The sequence below is a fragment of the Anguilla anguilla genome, chromosome 9 (assembly GCF_013347855.1).
Source record: "Anguilla anguilla isolate fAngAng1 chromosome 9, fAngAng1.pri, whole genome shotgun sequence".
Classification (NCBI taxonomy): domain Eukaryota; kingdom Metazoa; phylum Chordata; class Actinopteri; order Anguilliformes; family Anguillidae; genus Anguilla; species Anguilla anguilla.
The window spans coordinates 43,745,543-43,766,500 of NC_049209.1; the positions used below are offsets into that span (position 1 = coordinate 43,745,543).

A 20,958-nucleotide genomic window follows, 5' to 3' on the forward strand; every position below is an offset into this window, starting at 1 on the left:
GGGGGCATAGCCATGCTGAAACAGGAAAGGGCCTTCCCCGCTTGGGGAAGCACAGGATCATCTAGAATGTGATTGCATGCTGTAGCATTAAGATTTGCCTTCACAGGAACTGAGGGGCCTAGGCCAAACCATGAAAAACATCCCCAGACCAAGGGGTGTGCAGATACATTTGGTCATATAGTGTATTTTTAATGCTAGAATCCAATCCTTGCCAGTCCAGTTCCTTAATCATAATACTCTATTATACGTTATACTACACTGCCTCTCTAATGGAATCTAGGGCCACAGCTTTAATATACGGGAGATGGTTGGATGTTTTTTTTTCAAGTAAAGAGGTGTATAGTTTTTGTATTTTACTGGGAATGCAGATGGAATTATAGCAACCGGTCCACATAAGCGTGTCCGTGCGTGAATGTTATTCCTGCCCGCTATTCAGCGATTCCCCGTCTACCTCGTGCAAAAATGCCATTTCCATCTTAGCCCCAATTAATCCGTGTTTCGCTTGGCTTTGGACATCCATCATCGGAGCTCCAAAATATGTAAAAATTTCCATGACTCTATCGCTGTTCGCATGGCTGCGTACTGTGTAGACATCATAGTGCGCACCAAATATGAATGCTACAAAAAAGTCTTTTTTTTGTCTGTTTGAGAAATGAATTTTTCGGAAATTTGGATGAAAATATTATTACTTTTCCTTTGAGAATATTTACTTATTCACATGTGGCAACCAAATGAATACACACACACTTGCACTCGTTGTATATATAGCACACCCACCCGCGCGCTGAAGCTTCGGCCAGGAATAGGCATTTGGTGCTGGCGTATTTGTTTTTGGCAGTCGGCATTAGTTTGACCACAACTGATCTCAGCCTTGTAAGTATCTAGAGAGCCCTGTCTGCTCTCATTTCCTCAGTATGCAGTTTGTCCTCCGTAGCACTGGGGGAACCTGTCACCAAGGCACTCAAAATGCAAATTGGTTCCCTTCTCCAATGTCTACAAATACTTTAGACTTGTTTTTTTATTATTTAAAAAAAAAACTATTTTCTAAATGACATAAATGGAAAAATATAACCTGGCCATTCTAAGCCAAATAAGAATGGTTTCAGCACTTTGTCTTTGATCTTAATGTGACAAATCGGGAAACTAAATCTGTTAGTCCAATTTTCTGTTGATTAGAAAAATGGACACGAGTTGCACAGACCAACCTGCTCGCAGTGGCTGTACCAACTGTGCTCGCTAGATGGCGAAATGCTCCTTTTAAAATCCGTTGTAATTCAAACAGCGGTTTTACACAGACAATACCCGCGAGGCTGCGGTCAGGTATGATGCGTCTTCTACCAGTTTTGAGCACGGAAGGGAAATGCACTCTGTATGTTGTAATGGTCCGTTCTTTGCCAACTTTGCATTTGTGGTAAAGATTTGTACAGCAGTAAGATTAAGATGCCTTAGACTTTACGTTATGACATCACCCTGTCAGCGCTATTCTGTCAGCACGTATAGTGTAACTTTCTTTGCATGTGGCCTCGTAAAAGATTCTCACATGGTTATAGAGACGAGGAAGTGAAAAAGCTCCACTGTGATTTGTACGGGCGCATCTCGCGGCCGGCAGATGGAGGCGTGGCTTGTTCGGCTGTGTTCCACTGAGTCGCGCTTGCTCCACCGGGCAAATCCTCTATTTCGAGCTCTTTTTAAAAAAAGATGTTGGTGGAAACTATACGAGGCCTTTCTAATGCGAATATCATCAACGATTTATGTTTGTAAATCTGTATTCTTCTGTTTATTTTTTATTTTTACGTTTTTTAAACTCTGATTTAAACAGTGTAAAACATTGCTTGCAACTGGTGGTAAAGTAATTTCTCTGCATGTGTTTTATTCGGATGAAGAAATGGCTTGGCTATGTCAGAAAAAAAAAATCAGTGAAACAGTTTATGGAACCTGTTCTGTTCAGCTTCTGTAAACTGCAGTACAAACTCCTCCAAATTTGCTGCAAAGCAGATCACATATATTGTTGATATTAAAAATGACAAATGAACACGAATGTTTGTTTGCGGTTACATCGTGTGTAAACAAGTGTAATTGGATACGTTACACCCCAGTCCTTCCTTCTGTATTTCTCGAATATGTTTTTGGAGGACTCGGAGCTTGTTGTTGCAGAAGCTTTCCAGTAGGGGGAAGCAGTCGGCTGTTATTTGATGCTGCAATAGGAGTGTAGTGGGCTAAGTGCGTACGGGCAGCCTGTTTGAAGTGCATCACAGCACCACTCAAACGGAAGACTCAACCGGGACGGAGTGCGGGGAGTTGGGCCCGGCTGTTGGAGACGCATCAGCAATGTCCGGAGATTAGTAATACCCCCCCCCCCTCCTCTCTCTCTCTCTCTCCCTCCCTCCATCCTTACTTGGCGGAGGCAGTTGTGGGATTTACAGAGCTAAGGGCCCACTATTGCTTGAAAAACAAGAGTTGCAAATAAATCAAAACAGTGTGAGGAGACAAATGGTGGTGGTTGGGGGGGGGGTTATGTTTGTGTGCGTGTGTGAGGGAGGGTTATCAGATTGTGCTGGAGACTGTTATGTCTGCAGCCATCCTGGGGGGGGGGGGTGTTCAGAGACATGAGTCAGCACTATAGCTCTACAGTGTCTGGACAGGCTCTGCAGCACATGGTTTGTGTGTGTGTGTGTGTGGGGGGAGGGGGGGGGGTGATCTTTCCAAAACCAGGCGAGGCCAGGAGAGAACCAGCAGGCGTTGGGGTGAGCAGTCAGGGGAAGCCGCTGTGGTTCCCCCCTCTCTGGACCGGAAGCGTCCCACACCCCGCCCCGCTGAGCCCCCTACTCCATGGCCCACCCCCCCCCCCCCCGCGCCCGGCTCCAACGGGACGGCCCGTTCGCTAACGCTCCGAAAGCGCTGGACGGGGGAGAGTCGGGGGTCGCCAGGTTCGTTCGCGGGACAGCGCAAACCTGCGCTGACGTGCTGACCGAGAGGAAAAAGGGACTTTTTGAAACCGGTTGCATCGGGGAAGCCTAAACTGTTTGGACGAAAGCGCATTCACGTCACCCGCCATTAAATTACGACCCGTAATGTTTCATCATTAAGCAATTATGGTCAGCGGAAAATTACCGCACTTAACTGTAAATCAGCGCGGAAAAGCGTTGCGATGCCGTTATATTTGAAGTTTTGAACAAATTTTGCGAAGATAAAAGGAAGTGTTTGAGCCCCCCCCCCCCCCCCCCCCCTTTCGGTACCCCAAAAGCTCCGGAGACGAGTATCTGCTCTCTCGGATGATAATTACCGTAATGTCTAGCTATCTACAGAAATCACAAGTTGGCGAGTTAAAAATACCTCAGTGTTTGTGGGCTGTCCCAGGCGGCGTGATTTAAAGTCCCTTGTTTTCAGAAATAACCAAGCATATCGACTAAATAAAGGAAACGTACTGTAGATTCTATATTGGGCGTCTCTCAGGATGTTCGAAATTACACGTTTGGAGATGCTCAAGGGGAACGCAGCGTTGTACTCGCACAGCCTCTGAAATTAAACTCCACTGCTGGTAATTATGACCAACTTTGCTTTAATTATCGGCATCTGTAGCGGGGGACGGCAGCTGGAGCTTGCGTAGCGCTCGCAGGGACCGCCATCGGCAGTTTGCTGTCTTCGTGATCTCCTGACACGGGGTCCACGTGCAAATATACCCCCCCACCCTACCCCCCACCCCACCCCCCCACGGTACACACATGCACGGTCTTGCCAGCTATTGACAAACGCTGACATCCAAGTCCTGGGCTTTGTTTGGATTTGGGCTGGATGGGCGCCCTCGGGCTGTGGAGGCTGGGAGCTGTTGTGTGTGGCGGACGCTGAATCAGTGTGTGTGACGGAGGGCGTGGTCCAGTCGCCGTCGCCCAATGATGGAGCTCGCACCCCCGCACAATCTCTCTCTCTCTCTCTCTCTCTCACTCTCTCTCTCTCTCTCTCTCTCTCTCCCTCTCTCTCTCTCTCTCTCTCTCTCTCTCTCTCTCTCTCTCTCGCTCTCTCTCTCTCTCAGTGCAGTCACATGTCAGGCCGGTGGGTTGACTGTCCGCTGGTTACCCATGCCCCCCCCCCCCCCCGCCTCCCCCGCCTTCACACACCTTTAGTGCGCTGGCCTCTTTTGTCCGAGGAGCCGTTGAATAGGCTCACGAGAAAGTGACTCACCTTCTTTCTTCGCTGCCGGGTTGTGAAACCACATCTGAGCGGGCTGGCGTGGGCTAATTGGGCGGCAGAGATTAGGCAGGTGTTCTCGCCGCGTCGAGGGCGGTGTGTAATCCCCTTTGGAAGCTGTCCATCTCCAGGTATTTGTTCCGGGCACCCACTTAATGTTTAACCTAGGGTTATCAAACTACTGTTGTAGTTAAAAGAACAGTTTTTTTTTTTTTTTTTTTTTAGTTTTTAATTTGCGTGGTAATTATCATTTAACCTTTGTCTGACTCAGGCATAAAATGTTCTCGTTGAACATTCTGGACTACACTAACTAAACAGGAAGTGTTTTGGTGAGGCTAATTCTGTATGAAATGTCAGACAGTATGGTATGTACCATGGGGCATGCCCTTCAGTACATACCATACTGTGGTGTGAATGCTTGGTACATCCACCCACCTCTCCCTGGAGTTTATTGAACCCTTGCGCGTGATGAAAGAAATAAAACATTTTTTTTTTTTTACTTCAAGGGTTGAACGAATGAACTTCAGGTCACAGTGTTCTGCACAGGTGGATCTTTAAAGTGACGGGGGAATTTAACTGAACTGAAAGCGAATCCCTGCCGACTTCGCTGGAACACACACACGCGTGTTGGGGTTTCCCTCTCTGTGCGGTGCCGTGTCAAGTCTCCCAGCGTCGAGGCCGAAACGCGGCGTCGCTCGGAAAAAAGCAGATCTCCGACACGCGACCCTGAAAAGAGAACTCCTGGGAAAAACGGCTTCCTCTTTCACGCGCTATCTCGTCGGTGCGAATTCCTTTCCTCAACGGCGCGCTGCAACGGTGACTGTGCAAGCACCTTGTGATCGTTTTTTCTGTTCTTTTTTTTTTACGTACTTCAAACGTAATCAAGGCGAGCCGGCGGTCGGTGTGTAAACGTTAGGACCGCTGTAGGATTCGTTTTTTTTCTCTTTGATCGCACGCTTGACATTGAAAGCACGTGCCGGAAACTTTTTTGAAGCCGCTTCTCTTGCCCTCGTAAACGTTCTAGAAAAAAAAAAATTTGCTGTTTGTTTGGATTTTCAAACATTGCCTTTACCAGACCAGGCTCCCGGGGAACCACGAGCTAAGAACAGTCGGTTTTCTCACGTCGTACTGTGCCTGACCTCTAATGCGCCACCGTCCCCATTAAAGACAAACTAGATAAGTTAGTGCTGTTGCTGCACCAAGCAGACTCCAGGTGACTCCCACTCCTGACTAAATGGCTAAACTTTATTTGATCTGCTCTAAATCCGTGTGTGTGCTGACCAGGAATGTACCGTTAACCAAAAAAAAAAGTTTCCCAAAGTAATGACCAGGCGAGACTGGGTAGATTTATAGTGAGGTGAGGTGAGGTGGGGTGGGGTGGGGTGGGGTGGGGTGCCGAGGGGGCGGGGGATCGGACAGAGACACAGCTTCTGTTCTCCGAAACGAAGGGAAAGCAGGCCATCGTGGCGGGTAGGCGGGTGGGGGCGGGAGCTGAAGACGCACATTTCCTGCGGCGAATAAGTGGGGTTTGAAGCGAAGGTAGCCGTAGGGCGCGCGCGCGACGACGCAGACGAACCCGCCGACTCGGACGGGGCCCTTCCGCCGCGCGAGCGGGCAGCGACACGGCCGGCGGGCCGCGGGCGAGGGGGGCGCTGCGGTCGGCTCTGGGGTTTTGGGTTCGGCCCGGCTCGCCGCCGGCGCCCGCCCGCTCTGGTTTGGAGAGCCGCGTCCGGCCTTTGAAGGCGAGCCGCTGGTATTGCGGCGTAGCCCGCGCCGCGCCGCGCCGTAGCTGCCTTCTCATCTGGGCTCAGGTTAAAAGCGCGGCGCTCTGTCGCGGTGGCTACGTGCGCTTAAACAGAAGGGGTGTGTGAAACGCGTACGAGCGGGTTCGAAGGCCAGCGTCCCGGCTGGCTTCATGGCTGACACACGGTGAAGGCCGTGGAGGAAGTGTAATGGGTTTTAAGTCAAGCAAAGTAAACGTCTCAAACTTTTACCGTCTACTTAATAGGCGCTGCACTGTTGCACCGTTTGAGTTGTGCTGAGTCTCATTAAAAATAACAGTAAGAATAATAATAAGAAAAAACAGCCTGTGAAAGTTTGGAATATTTTCACCGTCTATAAGAAAAAAATATTTATAGTCCTTCAAATCACAAGAGATGAGAGTCTATGAAAGCATTTTTTAAAACAAATACCACCCTGAAAGTGAGGAGAGTACTTTATGAGACCGTATTCGTGGCTACCATGAAATGACATCTTGCATTCAGCAGTTCAACATGTTGGGCCGCTGTCCAAGCAGTAATTAAGCACTCTGAGGATGCAATTAAATATGCATTCCTATTGCCGATGGCCTGAAAAATGAACTCCTTGGATCTGCAGCATTTTCAGCTTTCTTGATTGGCTGGGGAGGAGTCTGACACATTGTGACGTCAGCAGACGGACAGCAGTAACGAGGAAGCGTCTGCCTCCTGACTGATAGAGCCCGTGGGAAGGGAAAGCCTGCGAAAAACCCAAATTTCAGGGTGTCTGTTATCCCTGTCAGCAATGGGACGGTATGCTGTTCAAGCCCCCACTCCCCACCCCCCGAAAGCAGTCTGTCAGGCTCTGATGCCCATTTGTTCAACTTCCCCAGACTTCAGTGAGGCTTGAACTTTGTGTTCCCCCCGACCCTTCCCTCCCCCGCACCCCCCTCCCCCCCCCCCCCCCCCCCCCCCGAAACACAAAAACAAATGAAGGAAAGTGGCTTTAGAGGCCGTCGCCAAAGCTGAGAAGGTGACGTCAGGATTCCTGCAATTTTTCAGAGGGCTCGGTGCGCGGTGGGGGGGCGGGGGGTCCTTACGTTATTCTCGTTATTTTAATTTTTTCTGTGGGAAACCAGGGAACGGAATAACACACCTAGCGAAGCATGCGCGAACGCTGCCAGATCTCCGAGGGCCGAGCCCGTCTCCAAAGCACCGCTAATGTACACACCGGCCTGGCAATCGCTCTCGCTCTCCTGCAAGGCACCGCTTCTGCGGTCTGCCACAAAAATGCGGGCTATTTTCTTTCCATTATTGAACCGTTGAAGCTCGTAGGCCGGGCGCGAGCGGAGACTGCCATTGTCAGTGAAGAGTTATGCTGTTTATGGGGTTACAGCTGCTGACATAATTCACTAATTTTTCCGTTGGGGGGGGGGGGGGGGTAGGCTGAACGGTTCCAAGTGTGGAAAACATTATTTACACGCCCCCGTGCACGAGCGGGTCGAAGGCCTTGGAAGCTACCTTGCTTGTAGGGGGGGCTGTTCCGTTTGAGGAATTATGATAAATGTATTTCCACATAGAACGCTGCACTGAGAATGAAATCATTTCTGTTTGTGTGTGTGTGTGTGTCTCTATGTGTGTGTGTGTGTGTGTGAGTGTGTGTGTGTGTGCGTGTGTGTGTGTGTGTGTGTGTGTGTGTGTGTGTCTGTGTGTGTGTGTGTGTGCGTGTGTGTGTGTGAGAGTGTGTGTGTGTGTGTGTGTGTCTCTATGTGTGTGTGTGTGTGTGTGTGTGTGAGAGTGTGTGTGTGTGTGAGTGTGCGCACGAGCGTGGCGGTGCATTTTATGTATCATTTATTTACTGTTGTTTAGCTGTTCTCCATTATAGGGGCACTTAAAAAAATGATTGCTGCTACCGCTCTTAGCGCACGATCCATTTGTGCAGCTGGATGTTTGCTGATGTGATTCAGGTTGAGCACTTCGCTCGGGGCTACAACGGCAGGGCCCCGCCTTGGATTCGGCGCTGCAGCCTGGGATCCCCGAGCCCGGTTCCCTAGCCAGGACGCCACGCCGCCGCCCTGCGTCAGCGGCGGAGGCGATACCGACGCCAGAGGCGCAGGAGCGCGAGGTCCTCCTTCCCTCTCTTTTCCCGCCCTTATTGCCGCCTCCTTTGTTTCGCCGAGCGGCAGTGCCAAAACGTAGGAATGCGAGCGAACGCACGCACGTGCGCGCGCCCATAGGCCTGTTGTCATGGACGCGCCCGAGGTGAGCTCCTTAGCCCCGCCCGTGACGCCGACGGCCAGGTGCGAAGGACGCGTCTGTTTTCCCGCTGGGAGAACGAGAGCTGGGAAGGACCATCGCTCGTCATCGCTGATAAAGAAAACGACTGTAAAAAATTAAAATTAAAAAAATTGAGGGGGAGTTAGAAGGGGCTAATCGGTCTTTCGACCTCTCCGCTTCTCTCCGCGTGCACGCGGTACTCAGCTTGCGATTGGTTCCCGGATGTCAGTTGGACAGTTTTGACCAATTGGAGGAAAGGGGGAAACTTATATTATGTCCCACCGAGAGGGACGGAACCCCTCCTGTTGGGGGGGGGGGGGGGGAAGAACACTTTCTGTGATAGCTCGCCCGGTAAAATGTAGCGTCGTCACCGCCGTTATCGAACGTTAGCCGCGACGAGCGTCAGATCCGGTACCTGCAGGTTCGGGAGACGCGGGGGGATTCGCGCTGGGATACGCGCCGGGATGCGCGCTGGGATTCGCGCACGCCGAAGCTACTCGCAGGGAAGGCTCCCGAGCGCACACCTGCACGACGGGCAGGTCCCAGGAAACGGAATTCAAAGCGGCTGAGTAATCGCACGCCCGACTTGAAGTGCCAGTTCTGCTGTCGCTGCGATCGCTCAGGCGTCCGCCGCAGCTTTAATGTTCTCCCTCGCAATTTATCACCCCGGTCGGCTCGCCTCTGATGTTCCAGGAGCGGGGCCGGGCGGCGCTTCCGTCGTGACTCACCCCGCGTGGCACGCAAGGGCGCCGACCTCGCATGCGAGACTCCGAGGCGGGAAACAAAAAAAAAAGCTGCGCTCCTCACCGGCCCGGCGGGAGGCGAGCCGTTTTCACACGGCGAGGAGTCTGACGTCCCCCCTCCCCCCACCCCCCCCCCCCAACTGCCCCCGGAGCCGTGGCCGAGTTCGGCTTGTTGTGTAAACACGTCTGCGTTCCTGCATGCTGTAGGCTCTCCCTGTCTCTCTCTCAGCCTGACTCAGGAAGGGCGGCAGTGTAGTATAAAAATGGCTGTTGTGGCTGTCTTGTAACCTAACGGTCGCAGGTTCGATTCCCCGGTTCGGTTCCCCAGTAGTGCACTGCCGTCGTACCCTTGAGCGAGGTACTTAACCCGCACCGCTCCAGTATACGTCCAGCTGTATAAATGGACGCAGTGTTAGTCGCTCTGGATAAGAGCGTCTGCTGGAGGCCTGTGTGTGAGCCGTGGCGTTCGGGCTGCCGAAGGCGGCCTGTTTCTGCGGCCTGTTTCTGCGGCCTGTTTGCGCAGCGCTGCCGCGTCTGAACCGGCTGAACCCTCCGGCCGAGCGAGAGCGCGGTCCGGGGCGCCTGCCAGTCAGGGCACCTGGCACGGGTTCGAGACCGCCTCGTTCCGCGGCTCCGTTCCTCTCTCCGACCGCAGCGCTCGCCGGCTGGACTAGGCATTGGGCCTCAGACTCGCGTGTGTGTGTGTGTGTGTGTGTGTGCGTGCGTGCGTGCGCGTGCGTGAGTGTGTGTGTGCGCGTGCGTGTGTGTGCGTGCGTGCGTGCGTGCGTGCGTGTATGTGTGTGCGTGTGTGTGTGTGAGGTGGCACACGCCAGCTGTTATAACCCGGGCTCTGCTCGGCAGTGTTCGCCAGTCCAGTGTTTTCACAGTAAACCCCGGATCGGCTGAGGTGATGACAGACGCTTCTCAGAACATGGAAGTTTTTAATTGGGGGGGGAAAAAAACTTTGGTTTAGGTTAGTTTTTTTTTTTTTTAGCAGACTCTCTTACACAGAGAGACTTTCACGGCTTATATTTTTACACACAAGCCCAGACCTTTAGTCATTATAAAAGACTACCACTCACAAGTCATTTTGGCAAGGTTATGTCTGTTTAAGTGCGCGTCAATCCATCTGCTACAAAAAAAAAAAAATCTTTCTCATTGCTTTTTGAATTTGCCGTAAGTGTCTCTGACTGTTGACTTTTGATACTGAAGTATTTTACACTCTAAGGTATTTGCTTGATGTTTCTCAAGGGCAAACCGTACCCAGGGGTGAGCGTGAGACGTCTTTCTTTCCTGCCTTGTCGTACATAATTGCTTCGTTCGCGTACCGTGTGTCATAAAGCTGTTGATTTAGTGGATTCTTTCTTGTCAGCTTGGATCCCTGTCATTACACGCTTTGAACCCGAGCTCGGATTGGCACTGCAGGGCCGGCCCGTGACTCCACGCTCAGATATGTGGCGGTCCCAGCCTCCCGAACCTCCCTGCCTCCCAACCCCTACCCCGCCCTTCCGCCCCCGGGTTGCCAGGCGGCGGTGTGTGGGGGGGGTAGGGGGCGTGGCCATGGGCGGAGTCAGCGGCTATTTTATTTATTTATTTATTTATTTATTTATTTATTTATTTATTTTCTTTTTTGGCACACCAGGGAAGAGGCGCGCGCGCTCCTGTGATCCGGGGCAGCTGCCCCCTTTCGGCGCGGTCGCAAACCGGACGTGTCGGGGCAGGCGACGCGTGGGACATCGCCGCCCCCCCCCCCCCCTCTGCCGAACTTTCCGGGGCCTTCTAAAGGACGCCGCTCCTCTTTCAAAGAACAGTTAAACTGGGTAAATAAACAGAGGCCGAAAAAAGTCAACAGAGAGCGGGGTTTCACACAGGACAGGACTGGGCTGCGCTGAGCGTACCTAGCCTAGCTTCGGTATCCACGCCACAGGACATTCTCACAATAGCTCACTCGGTCGCAGCAGAGTCAGACTCGCGCGGTTTTTTAACGCACTGAGCAGGGGTCGATAGGTGAGGTCTGACTAACGTCGCCGTCGAGGGCGACCGATGCGCCTCATCGATCATGCGTCGTTTGTGAAGGTGAAACGCGAGGAGGGGGGGGGGTCGGCGCGAGGGGAACGTTTTCACAATGACGACGGGCTCATTGTGCGCCTCTTTTCAAAGGAGAAATGACTAAGCACAGGTGTAACTCTCGGTTTCTAACGACATTGCACTCTGTGTACACTTGCGGTCTGCTCCCCTCTTGTAAAATGTTTTGCGTGGACCACATTAAGGTTATTAATATTATTAAGACGGCGCGTGAATGGTGAGCATTGTTGGGCTGAATGGCCTGTTCTGTCATTGTGTGTTTTGTTAATAATAATAATAATAATAATAATAATAATAATAATATTATCATTTCTACTACTACTACAGCTACTACTACTACTGCTACTACTTTTTAAAAAATTCTTGTTTTTTGGAAAGAGGAAATTCCTTAAGGAAGATAATGTGAGCAGCGCTGGCTGTGAGGAGGGCCCTGACGTGGGCGGTCCGACAGAGATAAGACGTCCCCGGGCTTCACGCTTCCGCACCTCTCTCACGCTGAGATAAAGGCGGCAGTGTTCAGAGAACCGTTTTAACAGGACCCGGGAAAAAAAAAGAAAAAAAGAAAAGGCTTGCCGCTTCTTCCCTCAGTCAGCCGTGAGCTCAGAGAGTCCGCTCGCAGATTTATCTTCCTCTCTGCGTCGCAGGGCCGGATTCCCCGCACGCGGAGAAGCTGAAGTGACTTTGTACCCCGTTGGCCGTAGTGCTGCTCTGATGTCATTATGAGGCGTTTCCATTGGGCGCGCTGGCTTGTTCGTTAAAAGCGTTTGTTGATGTCGGGGATGGATTTGAGGGGGTCTTTTTTTTTTGTCTTCGTCCGCAGGGCCCCCACATCGCGTCGGTCACTCTGGCCGCGTACGAGTGCGGCTCGGTGAACTTCCCGGAGCCCCCTTACCCCGACCAGATCGTCTGCCCCCAGGACGAGGGGGCGGAGGGCGCCGTCTCTCTCTGGACCATCATGTCCAAAGTTCGTCTGGAGGCCTGTATGTGGGTGAGTCCCGCCCCGCCCCGCCCCCCTCTTCCATCCCTCTCGGGTGGCCGACTGTCCCATTTCCGCCTGGACGTCCTGTGTTCCGCCAAAATGGCTTGTCCATTGGAGATGCCCTTTGTCCTCTACATAGAGCTTTGGTGAATAATTTACAGAATTTGGGTTGCTATATGGTCACTGTGCACCACCAATGTAATTAATGTACTAAACCCCCAGCATTAACCAGTCAACCACACACGCATCTGCTTCATTAGCATCAGTGTGAGGCTCAGTTAACATGCCTTTGATTGCCTCCTGCTTCCGCACTTCCTCTGATTAACCCCCAGACCTTACCTATGGTTTCCTCATACTACCACCTCTGCAAGGCTACCTGCCTGTTTTTGGCTGGACTGCAACAGCGGGGCCAGCCCTAAAAATGCGAATGTCTGTGACTGACTGACTGAGTGAGTGACTGAGTGAGTGATGAAGTTACGCCATTGGTCGGCCGAGTTATGAAGTCGCACCATTGGTCGGCCGGATCACGCGTGTTAGCTCCAGCCATATACTAGATTTTTAACCTGGTCTTGTTTATTATTTAATGAGCTCCAGTTTTTGCAGCTGAGAAAGTCGCACCGCCATGTATGATTGGCTTGAGTTGCTGGCCAATGGGGTGTCCTGTGGCATAAGATTTTTGTAGCTTTGGGTCCGCCTCCTTTTCGGATGCGGGGGACAGTAAATGGAGGTTTCATAGGCCTTAGCAGCAAAACACGCCTGGAGTACTTTTGTGCTTTTTTAAAATTTTTACCATCATTTAATTTCAGTGTCAAAATTGTATCTGTTCATCGTTTCTAGGTATTTACACATGTATTCACAAATTATGAATACCCAGGAACAAAACTGTGATCCATCGAATCACAATGAGAAGCGTTTCGCGCCCAGTATTGCCCGGTTCCTACTGTCATCTCAAATTACTTTTTGTATTTGCATATGAGGTAGCTGTGCAGTCTGTCTTCCTCTAACCGTGGAAGTGAGAAGTAGATCTTTATCCCCATTTCACTCATCTGTGAACACAGTGAACACACCACTTGACTTTGAAGAATTCTAGAAGGTTCCCGCATAAGGGGGGAGGGGGGGCAGTGCTGGATTTGGGAAAGGGGTGGGAGTGCCCTCATTACACCGCAGTGCAGGTGGATCCATGAGGGACTCTGCCCGACGCTCCTGGGACCACATTTAGCTGTGCTCTCCTAACTGGGCGCCAACCCAATGCCACCCCCCTCCCCCCCCCCACCCACCCTCCCTTCCACCCTACCTGTGTGCAAACAGAATTTGCCGCCTCTGTCTCTACCTGAAAGCCTTTGTCTCGGAACCTTCTAGTATAAACCCACATTGAAAACCAAAAAAGAATCTGAGAACAAATGGCAGAGCTTTTGTTAGCCTCTGTGTGTACAGCGCTGCTAGCCTCTCTGCAGCGCACTTTGTCACCAGCGCCAAGTTATTACATTAATATTACATTTATTGCACCTTTCTCCCTGTAGTAATTAAATGCAGGAATTAGGTTGTTTTTTTTTTATTCGTTTATTCGTCCGTCTGTTTTCTGTCCCCGGCGGTAAAATCGAGTTTTGGCGAGTGTGCCCGGGTAAGGCAGCAAAATTGGGAGGCAAAGACGGGCCGAGTCGACACCCGATTCCCAGGCCGGGGGGGGGGGGGGAGTTGACGACAGACGATCTCCCCGCCCTGACTCCCGGGAGTGGGGCGGGGCCCGGGGGGGGGGGGGGGGGGGGGGGGGGGGGGGGGCTTAACCCACACAGTTGGCAACGCGACGCGGCAGCCCACGCAAATATTTGGCGCACCTTGCCGGTACAAGGTCCGGGCTGGTCCCCGAGATGCCAAAATTAAAGCCCGCCACGGACCCACCTGCCCCACCTGCAGGGGTGGCCTGTCCCCTGGGATGGAGTGTGGCCCCTAAAACAGCTGGAGGTGGGGCGCGGCGGGTGTGAGGGTCTATTTCGGAGGAGGGGGGGGGCGGGCGGGGGTTAGGGCTGTGGCGCAGGATGGCGAATCCCCGCGCACCTGCTCTCTGTGTGCGTTTGCTCTGTTCTGAGGACGCCGCTGGCAGCACTTCAGTTGGGAGGGCTGCGGTGAGCTGCGCCCCCATCTGCGGCTCTCCGAGGGCGTCAATGCGCCTGCCCCCCCCCCCCCCACACCCCCGCAGGCACAAGTGGTCTGTTCCAGAACAAGGGGCAGGTGGTGGAGTTTGAATTCCCCCCCCCCCCCTTTAACCAACCCCTCCAAAAACAGCTACTGAATGGAACAGCTGCCCGGGCAATAAAGGCCTCAACTGCTCTGCGAGCAAATTGGCAGGTTTCGCCCGAGCGCCGAGCGCTGACAGGGCAGTGGAAGTCCGGATTAGCCGCCGCCGCCGCCGCCGCTGCCGCTACACCACGCCCACAAACGCACACTCGCGTTCCCCGAGCCTTAAAAAAAACACATCGCCGCGGCGGCCGGCTGCTAAACAGCCGATTTCCGTTCGTTTGCAGCGCTCGACAAACAAATAACCGTCCATCCGCGGGCGTGTGACAGAAGTTCCGTTCCGGTAGCTTCCGGCGTTTTCCGCTGCGGCTGGCTGGACTTCCCGCTCAGCTGAGCCGGCGTTCCGAGCCCCTGGAACCAGGAAGGGGGGGGGGGCAGAAAGACTTTTTACTAATTTCCCCTCGCTTGTTTTGCGGTCGTCTCCAGATCATTTCTGCATTAGGCCCTGATCTTGCTGATCAACCCCCCTGTAGTCTGGCCTGCTTCCTCTCTGCTTTGAAGTGCTGGAGTGCTGGGGGTGAAAAAGAGAGGGGGGGAGGGTGGGGGGGGGGGGATGCGGTATTTGTTAGAAACAGTTGCATTTCAGTCATGGAAAATACACTTTTGCAAGTGGAGTGCTCCTCAGACAGACTGCACCCTTCATTTTGATGGAACTCACGGAGGGCCTTTTTTTGTTCTTCTGCGGGAAATGTAAAACGCTGTCAGTTTGTTTACCCGTTTCTACACGTGAGTTACGGCTTCGCCTTTTAATAGAATTCCGGCGTTAAGGGCTCTCCGGCGCAGAGCCGGAGCGGAACCCGAACGTCTGCGAAGACTTCCAGTAACGCGCCGGGCGCGGACGTCCTTATCCAATCGCGCTGTCGACAGCGGCCTTCATCTTCCAAAGTATTTTTTTTTTTTTTACTGAAACTGCGCCCGTTTCTAAAAGGTTTTATACGCTCGTTAGCTCGGTACGCCCCTGTAGGCTAACGAGGTGCCAGAGGCCGTAGCCGCTAGCCGCGGTTTGGCGCTGGCGCTGGCCGTGTGAGGGGTTGAGGCGAGGGTGCCGCGGTGTGGGTTTTCGGGCGGGGGGGTTTAGGGCTGCGGGTGTGAGGTTTGTTTTGGGGAGCGCGTGCGTGTGCGTGTGCGTGTGCGTGCGTGCCAGGCCGGCTCTCACCGGGCCCGCCGCCTGTGTGTTTTTGGCAGGGGGCCGGCACCGCCATCGGGGAGCTCCCGCCCTACTTCATGGCCCGGGCCGCCCGGCTCTCGGGCGTCGAGCCCGACGACGACGAGTACGAGGAGTTTGAGGAGATGCTGGAGCAGGCAGAGAACGCCCAGGTGAGAGGCATCCATTTCTCTCTCTACCTCTCTCTCTCTCTCTCATTCTTCCTCTCTTTATGTCTCAGTCTCTCTCTTTCCCTCTCTCTCTCTCTCTCTCATTCTTCCCCTCTCTCTTTCTCTCATTCTTCCCCCCTCTCTCTCATTCTTCCTCTCTTTATGTCTCATTCTCTCTCTTTCCCTCTCTCTCTCTCTCTCATTCTTCCTCTCTTTATGTCTCATTCTCTCTTTCCCTCTCTCTCTCACTCTCATTCTTCCCCTCTCTCTCTCTCTCTCTTTCACACGCACACTCTCTCTCTCTCATTCTCTCTCTCCCTCTCCACTCGCGTCCGTCAGCACTTTCTCTGGTCTCCCTCAGACCTCCCCGCCCTCTTTTGCAACTCCGTTTCCCGCTCCTCCTCCTCTTTGCGTAACCCCCCGGGTGTGGATGTGCGTTTGTCACATCCGGCTGCCTCCTGAAACAGTTCCACGTCCAGGATGCGCGGAAGAGAAGGACACCGCGTGACGCACCGAGGGGAGGCGCCTCGGGCTCGGCCCCGGGCCTCCCTGTCACATGACCTCGGAGGAGGAAGCAACAAAAGGAGCTCAACTCGGTGGTCACTAATTAAAAAAATACCAGAAGACATTACCTGGGTGAATGGTCTGTAGTTACCTTTCGGGGCCATTTCAGAGACGAATGTATGTTTGTTTTTACCTTTTGTTTTAAGCATTTCAAACTTGAAGTGTCTTGCATTTTTTTTTCCAAATGAGTAAATTCTTCGCTCAGATAACATTTCGGTTCCCAATCTAGGCAAATATTTAAAATATGCTGTAAATATTTATTTATATTTTTTGCCATTCAAAAACAGCTCTGTCTTAATTTTACAGCTGAAGAATTTATTCAGCTCTGATTGTCATTAAGGGGACGTTGACGTGATCAAAAAAACAACATTGAATTCTTGCTTAGTAGTTTAAATACAACTGGCACCTCTGAAATGGAACTCTAGCATCTCTTAGCAACCCGAGTCACCCAGCGGTTGGCACGCTGGCGAGGCCGAAATGGCACAACGTGGTGCAGTCCCGTGTGTGCGGCGTCCGCGGGGCCAGCTGTTTTCACCAGTCCCTCGCCTGCGAGCGTGTCGCGGTGCTCACTGCTGCGCAGACGCACCTGCAGCGCGCGGCTAACGCCACGGCCGCGCGGAAAGACTGCCGCCCGTCGCCGCGGCGACTCCGAAACAGGTCGCCCGTCCGAACGTCTGGGCTGTGACATCGCCGGGCCCGACGGTGGCGGGGGGGGGGGGGGGGGTCGTGTCGGAGAGAGCCCCCACCGGGACGGCTAACCGTCCGGACCGCGGAGGGGTCCGCTCCACGCCGGTGCCGATCGCCTTCCTCCGCTCCCTTGTCCGTGTATTTCTCTCAGAACCCTAATTAGTCCAAAGTACACCCCCCCCCCCTCTCTGAACCCCCCCCTCCCCTCCCCCACCGATCTTCCGAAAGGGAACGTGTGGTGGTGTGATGTTCCGGAACACTATTCCCGACTGCGTTCTGTCAGCGGAGCCTCAGTGCCGCCCAGGCTGCCGTCCGCTCTTCCTCCTCCCATCCGTACGGCGGGAGCCCGTCTCCTCTTCCTCCTCCCGTCTGCGCGCTCGCCGGACGGCTGGACGGCCGTCTCCTCTTCCTCCTCCTCCTCCTCCTCCTCCCGCTGAGAGCCTCCCATCTGTACGGCCGGCGGACGGCATCTGGCAGCAGGTCTGTCCCACTGCAGCGGAGCTACAGCTTTGAAGAGCTTTTTTACGCCATTTAAAAAAAAAACACGGAGTGTTCGCGTATGTGTGTGTATGTATGTAGTGTTTGTGTATGTAGTGTGTGTGCATGTGTTTGTGTATGTAGTGTGCATGCATGTGCGTGTTTGTGTGTGTATATGTAATGTGTGTGTGTGTTTGTTTGTGTGTGTTTATATGTAATGTGTGCGTGTGTGTTTGTGTGTGTATGTAGTGTGTGTGTGCGTGTGTATATATGTAGTGTGTGTGTGTGTTTGTGTGTGTTTATGTAGTGTGTGTGTGTGTTTGTGTGTGTTTATGTAGTGTGTGTGTGTTTATGTAGTGTGTGTGTGTGTGCGTGTGTATATATGTAGTGTGTGTGTGTTTATGTGTGTGTGCGTGCGTGCGAGCATGCGTGCATGCGTGTGCGCTCTCGGTGGAAGGTTGCAGCCTCTCTCTCCGTCTAGCAGGATGCGACGCTGCTGCCGGAGCTGCCGGTCGCGCCGCTAACGCTACCGGCGCCGCGCAGGATGCTCGCCGTCCGCTCCCGCGTAAACCGGAACACCTGTGACAGTCTGTCTCAGGGTCCCGCCGACGAGAGGCACCGCCTCACACCGCTACGGAACATTTTTGTCATCTCGCGGATTTACAGTCATTTTTTCCCTGTAAAATAAGGTTTTAAGTTTTTTTTAAATCGGGCGACGCGGGGAACGCAGGTGACAGCCGGCGGCTGCCTGGAGGCGAGGGCCGGTGCGTGAGCCCGGCTCGCGCCGGGGTCAGGGAGTTCGCCGCGCTCGCCGTGCCCGCGGGCTTTTCGGGAAGCACACGGCGCCAGGAACGGCCGCGCAGTCGCCGTGGAGACGCGGGGTCCGAGGAAGTCCGGGGTAATCTTTTGGGATCGTGCGCATGGTGCCACCGAGAAAGGCGAGTGGAACGGGGACGGGAAAGGAGGATCTGTGACCACAGTCGTGTTTTTTTTCCCTGTGTATCTGTTCAGGAATGTAAATGACAAGTATTTTCTTTTTTGGGATGATTAAATAATGATGCAATATGGGACACGCTTCCCACAAATTATGGGGCCCGGAAGAAAAAAAAAACTGCTCCAGATCTAGAAACAAGCTTCATGACGAGCCGGCCAACAACAACTTGTGATATATAAAATTTTTCGTTTTTTTTTTTTCATTTTTTTTCAGTTTGTTTCTCGTGTACTTTATTACACCTGAGACTGGGTCTGTTTTTGTCGAGTGAAACCTGTTTGCTGGGAGGAAAACGTTGAAAACCGTCCGGCGTGGAAGGGGTTAACAGTCTGTGAATTCTCGAATGCCAACTCCCAGGATCGTTTCTCCTGTAACCCGAACGAGAGCCATCTGCTCTGGGCGTGTGCCTGTGAGAGCTGTCCTACTCCACTGAACCCTCGCTGGGCTGTGGTTTGCCTGCGCCGGTCACATGACTTCTCTGAAAGCTCCCTCCCCCTCCTCCACTTTATTTCCAGTAAACTGTTTGAAAAGGGGGGTGAGTCAGACTAAAACCAGCTTCCCTTTAACCGCAGCTTGTTAAAGAATTTGTCAACGTGGACTCTTGAGGGGTTTTTCCTCCGCCCCCCCCCCCCCCACACCCCTCCTTCAATAGATTTGAATTTTCTGCAACGGTCCACAGTTGAGATTGCGTCAGGAGCTCGACTTCCTGCTCCGCGCGGCCCCAGCCTACGAGGAGTTAACGCTGTGAACTCTGGCGCTAGCGAGCGCTGCCGAGCCGCGTAGCGCGTAGCGCGTAGCACGTAGCGCGTCTTCTGTGTGAAAGAGTTTCATTCAGAAAACGGGCGCATGGGTGTGGGCTTCGCCGTGTGCGTATACGTCCTCCGTTAGCTGACATTAACTCCCCCTGTTCCACTCCCCTCCTCTTTTCGGGTTTCACCTTTTACCTGGATTCCTGTTCAGCGTGATGTCGCACATAAAGAAGAGGGAAACATCGAATTAATATTATTATTATCATTTTTATTGTTATTATTGTTGTTATAATTCTTGTAGTTATAATTATTATTGTAATTCTTATTGTTACAATTATTATAATTATTGTTATTATTGTTATAATTATTGTTCTTGTTATTGTTGTTGAATTTTCATAATGGTGAATATGACTATACAAAAATTGTCATATTACAGCTTCACGAGTCGCTACCTCATTGATGTGCATTTTCTTTATTCTCGTGGAAGAGAACATAATACATGTGAACAATGAACATTGTCTGTTTGTGTGCCAGTATCTGTCATCATCACGTCAAGGAAAACAAGTGTTCTTTTTAAAAAAATTAAAAAAAAAACTGTTGGATATTCAACATGTTCTTTTGTCCAGTAATTCCAAAGCATTCAATAAAAATGTCTAAACTCCTATGTGGCCGGTTGCCAGCTTGTTGGGCTGAGTTACTGTTTGAGTCACGGGTCCTTGAGCGGTGTCTGTCTCCGGTCCGGAACAGGACGGTAACGAGGAGACGCGTGGCCGAGTCCGCAGGGGCGACTCACTCTACCCGCCATTTCGGCTCGAATTCCGCCGCGGTCCCTTCTCCGTTACCCTCTGCTTTCAATCTGTCAGAGTAAAGCAGATAATATGAAAGGGGTGTGTGTGTGTGTGTGTTTGTGTGTGTGTGCACTGTCTTAACACACACAAAAAAAACAGGATGGTAAGTTGACCACTGTGGACCCAATAAACACAGTCTGGGTTCCCTTTGGCGAGTGGCCCCTTTTCTCCAGAACTAAATGTAAGTCATGTGATCGGAGAGGAACAAGGGTTGGCGGCGGGGACAGAAGCGCTGAGTTGCGCTAATCGAAGCTAACGCCGATGACTGGGGCCCCCTTTGGGTTTAATGACACTGCACCCCTTGTCAGGATCTCCTAAATTTAATTGCTCCTGAGCCCATGCCCCTAGGACAGCGCTTGGTGCCAGGATGGTGATTTTCCATGAGCGAGGGGGTGGATGGCAACGGTGTCTTGGGATTTGTAAACTGTCACCGTGTTGTGTGATTAGCCTTCTGGTCCAAAAAGACACAAAGAGGGGAATGTTGGAAATCTGGTGAATTAATCACCAGGTCATATTTCATACTGTACGTGCTAAAACAGCATTTCTGGCCACCGCAGCAGTTTTTGTTCAATTCACCAAACCGAGTACAGGAAGGAACCCCACCCCTTTTCATAATTTTGTGTGTGAAAAAAAAGGGTTTTAGTTGAGGCGTTAATATAAGGTGCATTATTCATGTCATCAAGCTCACCTCTTCCCCCCCCCCCCACCCCCATCTCACTCCCACCCTGAACGGGGTGTGTTTCTTTTTCAGTCTTTTTGGTTCTTTGTCTTTGCCCCCCCCTGCCCAACACCCCCTCCCCAGCAGCGAATGATCATTGTCCAAAGCCGTAAACCACGCACATTCCACCCCACCGCGAGCCGAGAGGCCATTGTTGCCCCGGCTCGAAAAAAAAGAGTGGGCAGGAATCGAAAAAAACGTCTCCACCTAAATTAAAAGCGTCCTGATTGGCTCTCCTCGAACGGCAGAAATTTAAATCTGAGCAATGAGGCTCCTTTCAGTTAAGCCCTTCACGCCTCTCAAATTTCCC

The 20,958-nt window shown here is 52.3% G+C and overlaps 1 protein-coding gene across 3 annotated transcripts in view; it reads left to right on the forward strand.

The window, feature by feature from the left end:
- Window positions 1-20,958, forward strand: part of LOC118235617 (vacuole membrane protein 1-like) — a 64,488-nt gene that overhangs the window by 12,048 nt on the left and 31,482 nt on the right. For 2 of the 3 annotated variants that reach the window (XM_035433140.1, XM_035433141.1), the window contains exons 6-7: window positions 11,847-12,014; window positions 15,486-15,617. In XM_035433140.1, the coding sequence (XP_035289031.1) occupies window positions 11,847-12,014; window positions 15,486-15,617 (300 nt within the window). The remainder of the gene's footprint in view (window positions 1-11,846; window positions 12,015-15,485; window positions 15,618-20,958) is intronic. The other variant, XM_035433142.1, reaches the window with a different exon arrangement.